This window comes from Caloenas nicobarica, chromosome 8 (genome assembly GCF_036013445.1).
Source record: "Caloenas nicobarica isolate bCalNic1 chromosome 8, bCalNic1.hap1, whole genome shotgun sequence".
In the NCBI taxonomy this organism is placed as follows: domain Eukaryota; kingdom Metazoa; phylum Chordata; class Aves; order Columbiformes; family Columbidae; genus Caloenas; species Caloenas nicobarica.
Genome location: NC_088252.1, coordinates 11,337,799 through 11,353,555, shown reverse-complemented (window position 1 = coordinate 11,353,555; position 15,757 = coordinate 11,337,799). Strand labels below are relative to the sequence as shown.

The following is a 15,757-nucleotide window of genomic DNA, read 5'->3' as shown; positions in this document are numbered from 1 at the left end:
ATGATAGCTCCAGCCTGCAGTGAATGTTGGCAATAAAATACTTCTTGCCTTCTATGTATCCTTTCTCCAGCAAGGGTAAGGGGATAACTGTTTGCAGACTGGTTTCAGGTGGAAGTTACAGGTTACTTGCCTCGCAATAAGCAGGATGAGCAGTAGTACAGCAGGACACAACAAATGATGTGCCTTGATATGAGGTTTATCTCCTTTTTTTTTTCTTTTTAAAGTTGTTCTTGCAATGAGAACCCTTCAAATTGACTAGGCATGGCCTGTATGTTGCACTTAAACATTATTTTACTCTCATTTCTTCATTCTCGTATCTACCCACTCTCAGCTTTGCTGCCCTTGCCCTTTCCAGTCCTTAGTCCTTGCTGCTCTTTGTGTCTGTCTCCCACTTGTCTCTGAGCCTCTGTTAATGCCCCTCTGTATGCAGGGAACACTATGGCAGCTGTCAGTCACCCTATCTTTGCTTGCTGTCCACGCCATCTGAAAACTCACTTCTTCTGGAAATTCTCCTTGCCAGTTCTTCAAGCTGATAATCTCTCTGCTCCTCCTCTTCGCTGAACAGCTATCCTGTGGTGTTCTGTCTAGTGACTCTTCTTGAAAGGAGAGCTTCTCTGCTCTGTCTGTTGCCTTAAAGAATTTCTGTATCAGTGGTTCCTTGTTCCGTATGGTGTGGAAGACAGTGCAATGTTTTGATCTGTGAACGTATCAATAGATTGATACATATTTTTGTATAGACTTAAGTAAATACGTATCTGCCGGGGCTAACATCTGTTTCCTTGGAATAATGTAGCATGTTTTTGAGGGTTTTAAGCAGAGATACTTGGCATTTAAGTTCCATGCTGATGGATACTGTGATGTGCTAGAACAAGCTATAGGGCCACTATACTTGATCTTTGTGCCCTGACACTTCTTGCTTTCTGTTTCCTACCACTATTTCCCAGCGTGTTTTTCAGAAGAGCCTGACTCCTAATCCTAAAGGATCTGGCAGGGATTCAGATTTGAAAATGCGAGGTTTTTTATTTTTTGGGACGTGTTTGTGTGATAAAGAATGGCAGTCAGCAAATGACTTATAATTGGAGTTTGAAAAGCTGAGATAATGAAGCCTGTATGCTGCAGCAATGAGGTGTCGCTTCTTAATGTGGCGGCTCATCCACGGCTCCAACCAATGTACCTGGGTCTAACATCACCCCAGCAGCACTTCTTGAATCCATCTTGCACAGTTTGCGTGGCATCTGGTCAGCCTCAGTTGTGTTACTGGTGTGAGGTGAAGGTGGATGTGCTTTAAGAGTGGCAATAAGAGTAAGATTGTTCTCAAGGAACAGCAGCAAAGTGGACCTTGTCATTTTGCCCCCAAAAAACAGCTGCAGTTTTATAAAAGGACGTGTATCAACTGACTGTTGACAGTTAAAAGGATGGAACTTATAGAAACAAGAAGTCCTTACATGTGTGGTTATTAATAGTTTAAAATACAAGAATTACAGGAATTAAAACTGAAGAAATAAAAAGAAATCCCTTTCATGTGTTTACTTCCCCTTTTAAATTTTTTTTTTTTCTTCGCTCCCCTTCCTCCTTCCCTCTTTATTTGCTTGGAGGCTTGAATCAGTGGAGCTAGATGTATTTTCATGTAGTGCTACAGAACTTAGGTAGATGATACTAAATGTGAATATTTAGGGACAAGAAGATCACCTTTTTCCTTGTCCTTCAATTGTGGCTGTTGAGGGTGAGCCTTTGGATCACTCATATCTGGAGCTGCCTGGAAGTCTGCCTGTTTGGGCTTCTTTTGCTGTTCTTTGCGGGGCTGTGTGAAGGTATGTGTGTTATGTTTTGGAGTAGGTGTGTTTGTGTGTTTTTGGGTTTTTTGTTGTTTAAGTCCAGTTAAATGTTAGGTTTTGATTTAAAAACCTTGTGTACTGACACAACTGTGCTTCAGGGAGAACCACATTGAGACAGGTGCCTTCAGTACCAAAAGCCTAGCACGTTAGCACACCATTCTCCTCTGATTCTTGGTTTATCAAGATTTTTTTCCTTTATTGAAGAAAAATACATGAAAGTAATAGGCAGCCTAAGATTTCATTCAGTTAATTGTTGTTAACATACGTAGGGCAAAAAAAATAAGGCAGAATCACAGGTGTTCCCCGTACCCAGTATGCCACACAGATCCTGCTGTCATCAGCTAACAAGGACAATTTAAAATTCTTTTTCTCTGTCTTAAGGGTACAAAAATAAATGAAAATTGAACCATGACTAAGGAATGATACTTTCTCATTACTGTTATCATGGGCTCCACTTGGGTTTTTCATGTCTGTCTGTAAGATAACAGTAGTAAAAACTAGCGAAGAGCAAGTGCTAACGTTAGGACTGCTTTTAGACCGTTTGGCAGGAAACACTATTTCCCGTTCTGTTTGATGTTCTGTTGACTTTCTCATAGATATTAACCCATCTGGGGCTTCAGCATTTGTTGGTACAGTGTGATAGACAATGTCAATAACAGCCAAATTTAAAGATCTTTGTCACTTTAAATAAATTGAGCAGATTCTGGTTAAAAAATACAGAGTTCCCCAGTAATTCTTTCGATCGCAGTGTAACGTCTTCAGATCTGCACAGCTGAGTTGGAAAGTGGGATCAGATTTACCTTCAAAGGTCATACTGGTGTGGTTTGCTCTTCTGGATCAGGTTAAAGCTTCCAGAAGTCGTGTGTCACAGGCAGATGCTGGGTTCCTCAGCACTCCTAAGTCAAATAATAATTGTGTAGTCATTTGATGTGCTTCCCAGATCACCAGGTAAATCTACATGTGGAGCAGGATGATGGATCCATCTTCTCCATTCCTTCCTTCAGATTAATTGTACCTTTGTCTCCTGAAACCCCAAGCAAGTGCTATTTACAGTCTGAGGGTAGCAGCAATTCCAAGATAGAGGTGAACCTCTGTTGACCTTTCACTGCGGCTGTTTCTTTTGACTGACAGCCGTGTGAACACTGGCTCAGCAGGATGTCTTCACTTACTTAGGGTAGTACCTCCTGCTAGAGTGCAGCTGTCTTTTATGGTGGACATTCACGCTTGTGTTTTTTTCAAATCAGATGCTGATACATGAGATTTGAAAGCGAGAGGGTGTGCTGCTTCACAGAGTGGTGAGATCAGCTGATAAGCTTGTGCTGGGTGGAGTACATGTTGTCAAGCTGTCTCACTTGAAATGCTGTGGCTTCCATTTCCCCGTGCTTATATATGCCACTGACAACCTGCCCCAGTGGTCTCCTTTGTAAATTGTCAACTTAATCTTTTGTGAATCACAGAATCATTTTGGTTGGAAGAGAACTTCAAGATAATTGAGTCCAACCATAACCTAAATCTAGAACTAAACCATGTCCCTAAGAACCTCATCTATATATCTTTTAAACACCTTCAGGAATGGTGGCTCAACCACTTCCCTGGGCAGCCTGTTCCAGTGCTTTACAACCCTTTCCATGAATAAATCTTTTGTGAAAAGCAGTCATATTGAATTTAGCATTACTACATCAAGAGTAAGACACTGATACTGAGAGTGGGTAATGTAACCAAGTCCGCCCTTATGCCTGACAGTGTGTGTTTAGTTGTGTGTATATGTCTCTGTTTAGATGTAATTGTTCCTAATTTGCTGAGGTACTTGACAAAAGCATAAACGACAGCAAGGTGAGAGCTCTTCTGTTGGCTGCAACTCTGTGTTACCATGAAATTATTGTAACATTACATGTAAAGTGATAAATGACTGTTAACTTCTGACTTGAATCTAACTAGAGCAATAATTATATGTTGGAGTAAAGTTCACCAGAAATGAAGAGTTGCTATCTCTGTAGCTTAATTTCTATCAGAATTTTAAGAGAAAATTGAGAATATTTTTTCTTAGTGTGAAAAGGGTTATATTTAAGGGGAATCTGCAGGTATCATGCTGTATTCACTTGGATATCACATACTCTAATGAAAGCTTTGGCAGCGTAGACAACCTTTTTATTTCCTTAAAAAACAACAATAAAACAATTTTTAGAGTTGATGTTCCAGCGTGTAGTCTGTAACATTTAAATTATTTACTTATGCATTTGCACTTTTTCAGCTGGAGTTACTTAAGAACATAAGCTGGTTGAATACTCAGCTGCCAGCAGAAGAATGAGGGGGTGGACCAGGAAGTCGGTCATCTATTTAAAAATCTAATTGCATGTTCAGCACAATTAGAGAATTGATTGCTTCCCTGAAATAAATCAATGCATTTGTAAGTGTAAATACCGCTTCTTGAGAAGCATTATCTGGCTGTTTTGTTCTTTATCTCAGAAATCCTGGAAGACTGAATAGAGAAGAGGTCAATGTTTGGGTACTACCTAAAATTACTACGATCCCTTGGAAGTTCATTTGAGATGTGTCATAATAAAAGGGAGAACAACGTTCCTTCCGTTATATACTAGATGAATTTATTTTTTTTAGTAATGCATTGAAATGGTTCTACAGGAAGAGGGTATTTTTTATAAATATCAGTTAATACAAAAAAAGTCAACATCAGATACGATTAGGACTTTAATAATAAACCCAAATGACTTACAATCATATATTTCAGTCAGCGAGAACGAAAACTCTTTGCACATATGTGTATTTAGTTCATAGTTTCTACTCATATTTTAATCTCCTTTGGAGTCCAGTATTAATCTTGCAAAACACACATGTTAATAATCAAAATATTATTCTTCTTAAGATTTTTGCCTGAAATGCCAACCAGAAGAGACATATGTTTTTAGAGACTGTGTTACAGCTTAACAAATACAGACCAAACAACTTATAGTTGGGCTGGTCTTGCTAATTTTGTATTTAGTTAAATGAAGAGCCTTGTGGATGTGAATGTTAATTGGTACCAGCAATGCAGGTTGGTTAGTTTTGGGTTTTATACAATTTTATTTTCTTCTGCAGTTCAAGTAAAAGAAAGTGAGTGAAACCCTGGCAAGAGACATGAAATGAAAATCACATGTTGCACAGAAAAGCTGTCCAGGGGACAGAACACCACAGTGTCGCTCATTAGATGCTAAAATAGCTGTTACTCAACTTGATACAGTGAGCACATTGTTGTGCTGTGAAAAAAGCAAAGCAAGATCATTTCTAAAAAGTGCGGGATGCTTTTTGTTGTTGTTTTGTTTTGCCTTTTGGAGTGCTTTTTCCTTTCCATGGTGATATGGGCAAAACTGTGGTTTTCAGGCACTTCCTTAGATGGGGCATGAGAGGCAGCAACAGAGCTGGGGGTGAGTTGCTCCAGGTGTGTCTTTTCTGCAAGGGCTACAACATCCCACTGAGGACTGTTGGGCTGAGAGACCTTGTGGGTTTTTGTGTGCTGTTACATGGGTGGTCTCACTGCTCCATTATGCAGCTGGACTTTCTAGCTGATGTAAAAGGGGGGAGATATGAGCCTCCCCAAGGTTCTAGATCTGCTAAGAAAGGAAAGGTTTTGGGGCTAATCAACCCCTCGTTGTAATCAAGAGGATACCTTTTGCTGTATGATAGCAGCTGGCAATACATACCCACGGATCCCGTTTCTTTGAAATTACTTGTCTTGTGGAGGCTGGTGTGTATGCCAGTGGGATTCTGTGTAGAAATTAATGATTTGCCAAGTGTGCTTTAGCTCCAGAAATGTCATGGTTAGGACATACATGACATGATCGAACAGGGAAAGGCTTCTTGGTTTGCTCCCCCTCAACCTGTCAGGTTTGGGCTTTTTTTTTTTTTTTTTTTTTTTTTTTTTTTTTTTTGTTGGGCAATATTTAAAAGCAAACAAAAACCCCAAGATCCTTCCTTGATATTTATAGCCTGAAAAACTTCCAGAGTTCTGATTCTTACCTTCTTTATTTTGGGAAAAACTGCTGTTGGATTCTTGGCACTAAGAAAAGAAGGATCTGAAGCCACATTATTATACTAGTAGTGGAAGTAATCCATATTCTTCTTGTGGGATCTTTCCTGTCAGATAAAAGGGTACATCTGCAGCTGCTTTGCTTGGGGGAGTGGGGTGATGGGACATCAGCACCTGAGACAACACAGTTTTTGTTGGCCTCTGTATGTACAAATTTTACTTTGCATTTCCTTTCTTACTTTATCCACATTTTGTGCCTCATTTTCCATTTTGCAGCTGTAGAAGCTTATGCTTGGAAATTGAATGAGATTGTTCCTTTTGGTTCCTTGCTCCTGGCTGAACTCTTTGCATATGGAGCCTGTCTCAAAGTGAAATTGCCTTGAAAAAATAAGCAGGGATTTTACAGCTGACTTAAAGTTGAAAGAAGCTTGATTGGGAGTCTCTTTTTCTCATTTCTATGTTAGGTTAGAAACAGAGCTTTCTGCAAAGTGAAATTGTATGGCCTAAATGGCCAGTTTATATCCTCTTGTTCTTGTCTTTGTGTTAGCCTTTGGCTTCAGTAGCTCTTCCGCTTCAGTTGTGTTTAGGGCTCTTCCAGGGAGGCACAAATTCAGGCTCTGGTGTGCTAGGCTGAATAAGCTGTGCTCTTACACAGCCGCGAAATAACTTAGTTTGGAAGGAACTTCTGGAGGTTGTCAAGTCCAGCTCCTTGCTCAAAGCAAGTGCAACTAAATAAGGTGGTTTAGGCCCTTGTCCGGTCAAGTGTTTAGACTCTCCAAGGATGCATATCACACAGGTCTCTGTAGTTCCCTGCTCCAGTGTCTGGCCACCTTTCATGGTGGAAAACTTTATTGCATTTAATTGGAATCCCCTGCCAGTGTATCTCCAAGAAAAGTCTGTCTTCTCTATACCCTATCGCTAGGAAGGGTATAGACTGGCAAGATTTCCCATCGACCTTCGTTCCTTAAGGTTGGACAAATGTATTTTTCTCAGCAGTCCCTCGTGTGTTGTGAGTTGGTGACCTCCCACAGGATTCAGTCTCGTGTCAGTGGACTTGTACTGGGTATCTGAGGACTGGATCCTCTCTTCAACACATTCATTCCCTGGTCATGTTAGCAGGTCTTTTCTGCAACTGGTTCATTCTTCAAGATGACCAGACCTGTTCATGTATTCTCAGTGATGTCTCACTGGGGTATTCATGTCATTATTATTAATTAAAGTAGTATAATTCTTTCCTAGAGATACCTTGCATTATGTCCAAGACTACACTGAAGTCTGCTCATGCCAATGTCATATCGGTAGTTGATAATCATTTTGGTGCTGGCCACTGCTTCCAGCTCTTTCTCCTTTATTTTCAGCTGCTGAACTCCCACCTTGCAGTGGAAATTCTTATCTTCAAGGCATTTGATGTTTTGAATTAAAAATTTATTAAATTAACCTGGAATGCTTTAGGCAGCTAAACTCCTGCCTCCCTAGGACAGTCCATCATTCTCGTGAGGCAGTCTGGAAAGGGATTTTTTTGGCTTGAAAACCAAAACCCTCCTATGAAAAGCATGTGGAGAGCCAGGTGGCAGTTGAGGCTGATCTCTACCAGGTGTGTAGTCTGATTCAGAGGCAGAAGGTATTGGAAACTACTCTGGTCCTGTCAGTCTGGCTCTGAGAGAGAGAAAGCAGGTGGAAGGAGGAAGGATACCAAAACTGGGAGACAGGAGATGAGGCAGTTCAACCTCTCTGGCCTGACTTCATACACAGGAAAAAGTGTGTTTTCTTTTTCATTTTTAATGCAGACCAAAGAAATGGTTTTGTCTCCCAGGTTCAGTATGTGCAGACATCAGGGTCCCGCTGAAGGGTACAGAGCAAAGACTTCTGTCTTGGCTATTATTTGACGTGTGCCATGAGTCCTGCTTCTCTAGCTTATCTGGTAAGGCCTGTGCCTGTACCCATCTTGTGTAAGCAGTTAGGGTTTGTGGATGAAGCCTGACCCATTCATTTAGTATCCGATTTCAGTCTTTCTTAACGCTAAACAGTTAATGCTTTTCTTTGTTAAACTATGTGAGAAACATTAAAAAAAAGTTATTTTAAAAAATATACAAACATTTACTTTATGTACTTATTTTTCCTGGTATGAAGTTAAATATTTATTTTTCCTGTTACGTGCTTAAGGAAACCACGACAATGCTCTTGGCTGATCTTTAGAATATTTAGTGCTATTATAGACATAAAAGCCATTGAAGTGCATTGAAATAAGGAGGTTTTTGTCACTGCCTATAGACTACAGTTCTCCCATTTTATTTAATCTAAGATCTCACTGACCTCATGGAGGCTTTAACTGTAGAAAACTACCTGTCAAAACGAGAAATTACTTGAAGATCAGCAAGATGCTTCACCTGAGTTGAAAATAAGAATGTGGCAACTATTTGCATGCAAGTCATAAATTTACTTCATATTTTGTTTAAAGATAATATTCTGAGAAACCTCTTTAGCGGTTGAAGCTCCAGAGATGTGGGTTCTAGCCCAGCTTCTGTCAGTAGCCTGTTGAAAATCCTTAATTCAGTCTTTTTTGTCACTTTGTTCCCGAAACTGCTGTGGGATTTTGGACACATATAGTGTGGGAGTAATTAAGAATACTCCACACAAGTTCTGTATAATACCAGTCGCAGGGAGCCTGTTTCTGTGGTTATCAGGCTTTCCTTCTACCCCGTCTGTACATGATGGTTTCCATTTTCAGCAGGTAAAGTCAAGAAACAGCAGAGCTGTAAGAGTATGTTTTGCAGCGCAAGCTCCTGTGGTCTTGCCGGTTATCCAGCCGCCCCATGCCTGCTGTTGCGGGGCCCTTGCTGGGCTCCCTGTGCCCGGTCCATGTCCTCCCATGAACAGCCTGTGCTCCAGGTACCGCTCTGCCATGTAGGTTGCACAGGGTGCTGAGAGCAGACTCAAGTTCTCCTAGCCTGCTCCATTTTTCAGTGCCACGTGTAGCACTGTGCTGTACTGGCAGCCTTCAGGTGGTCAATTCTTTGTTTACAAAGGTAAGTCTGTGCATAACTTGTCATCCAGTGTGAACCATGCAATATTTCAAGAGGTTCGATAGAAAACAGCAATTCTAATCCTTCAGCTCTTCCTTTGAGCTGCCTCCCTAGCTATGGTGGAGAATGCCTGACTTGGTTTTAAAGGTTGTGGATAGTGCAGTTACTTGTTATTGTTACCGTAAAGAGAAGATTTTATAAACATAGTAATTTAATTTATAAACATTTAACCTACTGAGCTCAGTCTGGTGGTGAATTTGTCTTTCATGTACTACTCCCTAGAGGGTGCCATACACTTACTTTCTCAGTCTTTCTCTTTGCTCTGTAACCAGGTGACATTGCAAGGGTTTTGTGGCAGTGCTGGGAAGGTGGCTTCTGAGTGTTGCTCTAGTGTAAGCATTGCTTGCTGCTCTAGGGGACGATGAAGAGAAACAGAGGTGATCGAATAGGAAATGCTGCTTTCCTGGGTTACTATGGAGCACTTCATGGCAACTAAAGACGTACAAAGCCTGTGAACTTCTGACTCTCTCAATCGTCTTTGGCAGGACCCTTGGGCCCACTCTGCTGTTTGAGACCTCAGTGTTTCTGATATTTAACTGCTTTGAAGCAACACTTCGAAATATGATGCATAAATGTTTTTAAATTACTCTAAGAGGATATGTTATGAGTGGAAGATACAGATGCTGTTTATGGCTTTTATTATAGCAACTGTGAGTGCATAAGCTTTCTTTGAAATAAGTGTGTGATCAACATATATGCTTGCTTTTTTTTCCCCCCCCTCAAAACGTATGGTGGCAGTGGTTCAGCCTAGTACTGCATAGCCTCTTGTAGGCCTGTGGGCTGGATGTGAAAGCTTTGGGACAGAACTGTGTTGGAAGAGAAGACAGAGCAGCTCCTGCAGAGGGATTCTAATAGTCCCCCAGACTTCCACCAGCAACCTGGCAGCAGACAGAGAACTGAAGGTGTTATTGGAAATGCTGCCTCTGTGGCAGTGACAGATGCCACTATAATGTGGTATCCACCATGTTTCTTTAAGGATGCAGTGATTAGAAAAAGAGTACAGAAAGATCTGACCTGATTTTATTCCTCAGGCATAAAACGTGCAAGGAAAGGAGGCACACTAGTGAGGGTTTTTGTCATCAAGCAGACTGCCCTCAAGACTACCTCTTGGAGTACTTCACCCATCTGATCCAGGTCTCGATGCTGGCTCCTCAGAGGTTGGTTAGAATTCCACTGTTTGTTTTGAAGTTGCAGAGCATGAACAGAGACTTTCAAACTTGGCTATATTTTTTTCCCCTCTGCTTTCCTTGCAAATGCCTTCAAGCCTTTATGAAAACAAATACTGGAGACAAAGACCTTTGTATCTGAGGAAAAATCCCTTTGCTAAGAAGATAACGTCTATCAGCTCTTTTTGTTTTGGAAGGGTGATCTGGGTGATAAATCATATGGTGCCGAGAGATGACACAATAGCTCACCAAAATGTGACTGATCCTCATCTGCATCAAGGTAGAGACTGTAATTCTTTTGTTGTATCTTGCTTCAGATACTTCCCTGCTACTTGTGTAGGCTAGACTTTAACAGAAGTTTTACAATAACTGTGGGTCTGTATGTGGAGCTGTGAGTTGCTTATGTGTTGTTGGGAGCTGCTCATCATTTGTACCAGGATGATGTATGTGGAATAGTAACTCATGTAGGTTAGCCTTGAAAAAGTGAAAGACTCGCTCTACTCTTCCCAAGAGAACAATTTGTGCTTTTAAATGGTTGGGGCTCGCAGTGGGGTCTAACTCCAGAAGTGCTGAACCAAATGCTGTGTCTGTGTGTACCAGTACATCACCTGGACTGGGACCATTGCAAGCGATCTCTGAGCTATGTCAGGTAAATAGCTCACCTGATACATTTTTGCACTATCTCTGAAGGATTTTCAGTGAATGGACATTGTTTTGCTAGTTTATTAACCACATAGAGTTTAGGTAAATGGTCCTGTGAGTCGGCTTCGGAGTGCCAATAAGTTGCTGTCTGTGACAGTATCTTTGGATAAACCTGCTTTATACCAGCGAATACCTTGCTCGACTGGGTACTCGGGCATCCTTTGGTAAGTCAGAATGGTGGCATGAGCATTATCATCTGTAACAAATACTGTTCTTGTTATTTGTACTGTTATGCTCTCTTTAGTTCCTGTTAATGGCTTGGGGCTTTTGTGGACCAGACTGAGCAGACTGTCAGTAATTTCCAGGGGCATTCCTATTTTTGTGGATGACTCCTGCAGTCACCTGTTGTTGCTGTTTTAGGATCGTCAGACTTCAAGAGCTTCTGCGTAACTTCTAGGTGTGAGTCATGCACACGCATCCTGGAGAGGAGGGCTTGTTTTCTGGAGAACTTAAAAGAAAGAAAAAAAAAAATGTATGCCATCTCAACAGCTGAGCAGGTGTGGGCAAAGAGTTCTTCTAACCTGCAGCCATCCTTCTTGCCTGAGGAGAATGCAGCCTCCTCTGGGGCTGGAAGGAAGGATCAGTGTTTCATTTGGAAAGTCATCTTCTCATTTAAGGATCACCTTCGAGGGCTGCCTTTCTGTCTTTGTGTTTAAAGCCTTCAGCGAAGACCAGTATAGCAATGGCTTATATACTGTTTACTCAGATGACACGAATTCAAATGACAAAAGAGAAAGGAAAATTAATAAAGAAAGCTGTGGGAATGAAACAAACTTTTAATGTGGCATGCTGAAGAGGTATGAAATAGGAGTGTTAGAAAATGTTTGGTAGCATCTTTAGAAAGTCTTGGGGCCTGCCGAAACAGCAATGCAGGAATATTGTGGAAGAGAAATAACCCAGTGCTTGGAATATGAGGAGTTTACTCTCTGCTGCCGAGCTCTTGCCAGGGACAGTTTACCTCTTCAGAACCTGGCTGCCCATTTGCAGAGCTGGCATCCCTTTCATGTGGAAGCTGAGGCTGGATGACGGATAGCTGTTAGCTTGAGGATCCAGTGCCTTTGAACTCTGCTTTCTTACCATGGATTTTATAAGACATGGCAAGTGTGACCTGAGCCACTTCTGCTCTTGCACAGCTTTGCTGCTGCACAGACCCAGCCCTTGGAGCTGCCAAGGACAGGATCACTGAAGTCATTTGGGTTAAAACAACTGTCATGCCTCTCCAGTTCTTTTTTATTGAGGTACCTTTAGTGGTCTGCTTCCCAGCCTGTTCCTGTAAACCATCGTGCAGGTGTTACACAGCTAATTAGCATAGCTAAATGAGTGGTGGCTAAGAATGGAGTGAGAGCGGGCAGTGGATGGCTTCCAGTGTGGATATTCCTTAGCCCAGCGTTGTTGCCAAAGTCTTCGTAATGGGGAATTAAGGACTTGCTTGCACAAAGGAGTATTTTGCATCCCAGGGGATTTCACTGAATTCAGTTTCTGGATTAAAGTGCTAATTAGCACAAAATAATGCTTGATGCTGCACTGTAAGAGTAACTAACAATGTTGATAGTTGGCGTATAAGCGTAATGTATGCTGATGAGATCACTCAATTTGAAAAACAAAGCTGTTGATAATGCATGTGTGTGTCCAGGCATTTTTAATGGCTTGGGAGGTTTCCTTTCCAATGATAGTTCATGCTTCTGTGAGATTTCCTTAAAATAGAAGGGTTTTTTAGCTCTTCAGTGGTTTCTTTTCCCCTGTGCATTAGCTGGTTTTTTCAGTTCTTGAATTTTGATCAAGGCCTGGAGGCTACTTTTAGCTGGCTTTGGCTTGTTATTTGACTTGGTTTTGGACTAAGTGTCATTTTTCTCTCCTAAGAGAGAAACTGCCAGGTTTGTGTCACTTCTCTTTGTATCTAATAACAGCTTAATCCACAAATAATTGTAATGAAGTCACTTGGGCCGCTGGCAGGGAATCGTTTGATCCAAAGGCCACTGAAATGAATGGGATTCTTCACTGAGAGCAAAGCAAAGCTTTGGTTCAAGCTCTAGGGTGTTATTCCATGTATGCATGCATGTGCGACAGTGTTGGGCTGTGCTATGGAAACTAAATTTCATACAAATCCCTGCCAGCTCTCCCAGCTGAACACTGGTGAGTAAAAGAAGATGCTGTACAGACAGGAGATGCGTTAGCAGCCCCCAAGGTAGCAGAGCAGTTGCCATAACAGCCAGCAACAGACGTTATCCAGGCCTGTATTGCTGCTGCTGGAATTGGAGCAGGAATGTAAGTCTCCCAGTTGCCAAGTGCATCTTCTGTGTGGCCAAGGTGTCAGTGGCAGTTCTGGAGCAGGCAGGGGACCAAAAATGTAAACAATGGCAGCAAGAGGCGGCAGGATTGCTGGTTTGGTGCAGAAATCACCCAGCTGTGTTCCTGTGCTCTTGTAGTTGCATTAGACAAGTCAAACGTGCAGGCAGGACGTGAGGCCCCTCTGTGGAGTGTGCTACTGGGTGGGCAACATGTCATGCCTGGCGAGATCTGAGAGGAAGAGCTGGGGCTGAGCTGGTGCAGCCCCTGCCAGTGCTGCTGATTGCTTTCTGCATGCACTTGAAGCAGCTCACTCTAAAGAAACAAAGGCAAGAAATAATGACAATGAGTTTGTTGCTTTTAAAGGACAAAATTAAAGGGTTTAGCTTTTCTGGCAAATGCTTTAATTAAAATGATGATGTCTTGCCAGATTGCTGAGCAATTAAACCCTAATCAAGCCCAGAAGAAAGTATTTCCATGGAATGTTTTCAGTGCAATTCCTGATTTAGATTGTGAGGAGGAGTATTATTTACAAAGATCTCATTAACAGACATTATAAGGTTGCTTGTGCCCCCATGAGAATTGATGGCAAAACTCTCATGGCCTTCATTAGAAATCAAAGCCTTTTGATGCAAGGTGAATATGGTTTTGGGTGCACATATAACAAAGTTATACATATTAGCTTAAAAGCGGCTTCTCTGGAAACCCTGTTGGAAATTCTTAGTTTTCCTAATGTATAAGAGAAGTCTATTTTCTGTCGATATTTTTAGTGCTAACTTCCTCTCAAGTGCTATTATCTTACACTCTCTACCATCAGTGCTCGCTGTGTCTCCAGGTCAGTCATGTGATTGCTGAGCATCCCTGCCTGCCTTCTGAATGACTTCTCAGGCAGGAGCCAGAAAGGCAAGTTGTTACTGCTGGCTGCTGGCAGCTGCTTCCCCCTGCTTAGGACTCAATTGATAAAACACCGAAATGCGTTCCTCTTACCCTTCTTGGAAGGTCATCGGTGTTTGGTTTGCTATGAGACCCTGTCAGCAGAGACCCTTCTCAACACAGGCCTCCTGTGTAGATGTAAAAATGTATTACTCTGCAGAAGGCACGCATGTGTGGGAACACACAATAACGACACTATTTAAAGGCGTTTCAGGGCTGCGCACTGCTGTTTCTCATTGAGCCACGGCAATTTTAGCAGATTTCTGTGTTTCTGGTTTTTTACCACTTGTTACATTCACAACTTCAATGAGCTTGTTGTGCTTCAGAAAATTGCAAGAAGTGAAAAAATTAAAGCCCAAATCCCTCGGTGGGCTTAAATACGTCTTTTCTGGTTTTCTTTTTTTTTTTTTTCTTTTTTTTTTTTGTGGCAAAACACCCTAGGGCAATGTATTTTAAAAACAGCAGTGCTGATAATGAGAGCTAATAGCTTTCCAGATGTTTGCTATTTTGCTACATATGACTTTTTTAAAAAGGTATTTAAAGTGATCCTGCCAGTTGTTGTGGATGCCGCTGTGTGTGTGTTTAATGAACAGCTGGCGCTTTTGAACTAGGAATTTTAATACCTTCAGTTCCATGACACTGGAATTGGAGGAGGTGGCTGATTGTACAAGAGCGAGAGCGCATTTTCTCATGAGAATTCAGAAGCAGAGAGGGAGGGAGAGAGAAAAAAGCATCGTAATAGTGCGCGTGTTTCAGTTTCAGTGGATCAAATCTTTCCTCTATCTGCATCCAAGCTATTTGGTTGTGATCAGATGATCAGAGCTCAAGGAAGCGATTGGAGAGCAGACTGGCTGCAGCTGCACTGTAGGCTGTTTTCAGGGACAAGGAGCCACTGTTTTTCAAACATAGCATAAACATAGAAGTTATTTTGTAGGCTTCAGGATGCAGACATGGGTTGTGCTGCCAGCATTGTTCTGCTCCAAGCCTTTCGTTCTGTGGTACAGAGGAACTGTCCACATATCTGCAGGCGACGACGACGAGAGGAGTTGTCACATGAAATTCTGCCGCTGGATAGCGATGATGAAATGAGCAGACCCAGGACTCTCATCATAATGGTACAGTATATTTTAATCGGCAGAGAGAAGTGACAGAATTATTATTATGGATTTTAGATATTACACGATGATTAGTTTTGTTTAACTATGTATTTGTAGAGAAAGAGCATTGACAGGCTATTTGTCACTGTAGATTAGTTTGCTCGTAGATTTGCTGTCTCTGTTGTCAAAGAGAGCTGAAATGTTACTATATAGGTGAAGCTGTGAGCTACACGTAAGCTCTTTATAAAGTAAATGTTCTGTTATTTAATTGCTGGTGAGTTTTGTTGCTATTTGTGAGATAGGCAGCACTGGAGCCAGTAGTGTGGTTATGTTTTATTTCAGACTTGGAATTCCAAACAGCAGACAGCTTAGGAAATGTTTACTAAGTCTGTTCATCCTAAAACTGAAAACAAATCCAAACGCCAAACAAAACAAACCCCCTTTACTTTCACTCAGGATGCAGTTGGAATTTATATCAAGTTATATGCAAATAAACTCCAATATATCTTTGCCACAAACTGTTTGCAGCAGTAAAATGTTTGCTGGATCACCGCTTTCCGGTTTAGTGAGTTGCCTCCGTTATTTAATGAAGGGGGGCTTGAAAGGCTCTTTGTCTTTGAAAGTCATTTTCTTT

General features: G+C 41.6%; 1 protein-coding gene across 2 annotated transcripts in view; it reads left to right on the top strand.

Moving 5' to 3' along the window:
- Positions 1-15,757, top strand: part of DOCK10 (dedicator of cytokinesis 10) — a 156,667-nt gene that overhangs the window by 10,811 nt on the left and 130,099 nt on the right. The window contains exon 1 of one of the 2 annotated variants that reach the window (XM_065640257.1): positions 14,977-15,141. The exons of the other annotated variant lie outside the window; for it this stretch is intronic. Within the exon in view, the coding sequence (XP_065496329.1) occupies positions 14,977-15,141 (165 nt within the window). Of the gene's footprint in view, positions 1-14,976; positions 15,142-15,757 lie in introns of those variants that run through there. 2 annotated transcript variants of the gene reach the window in all.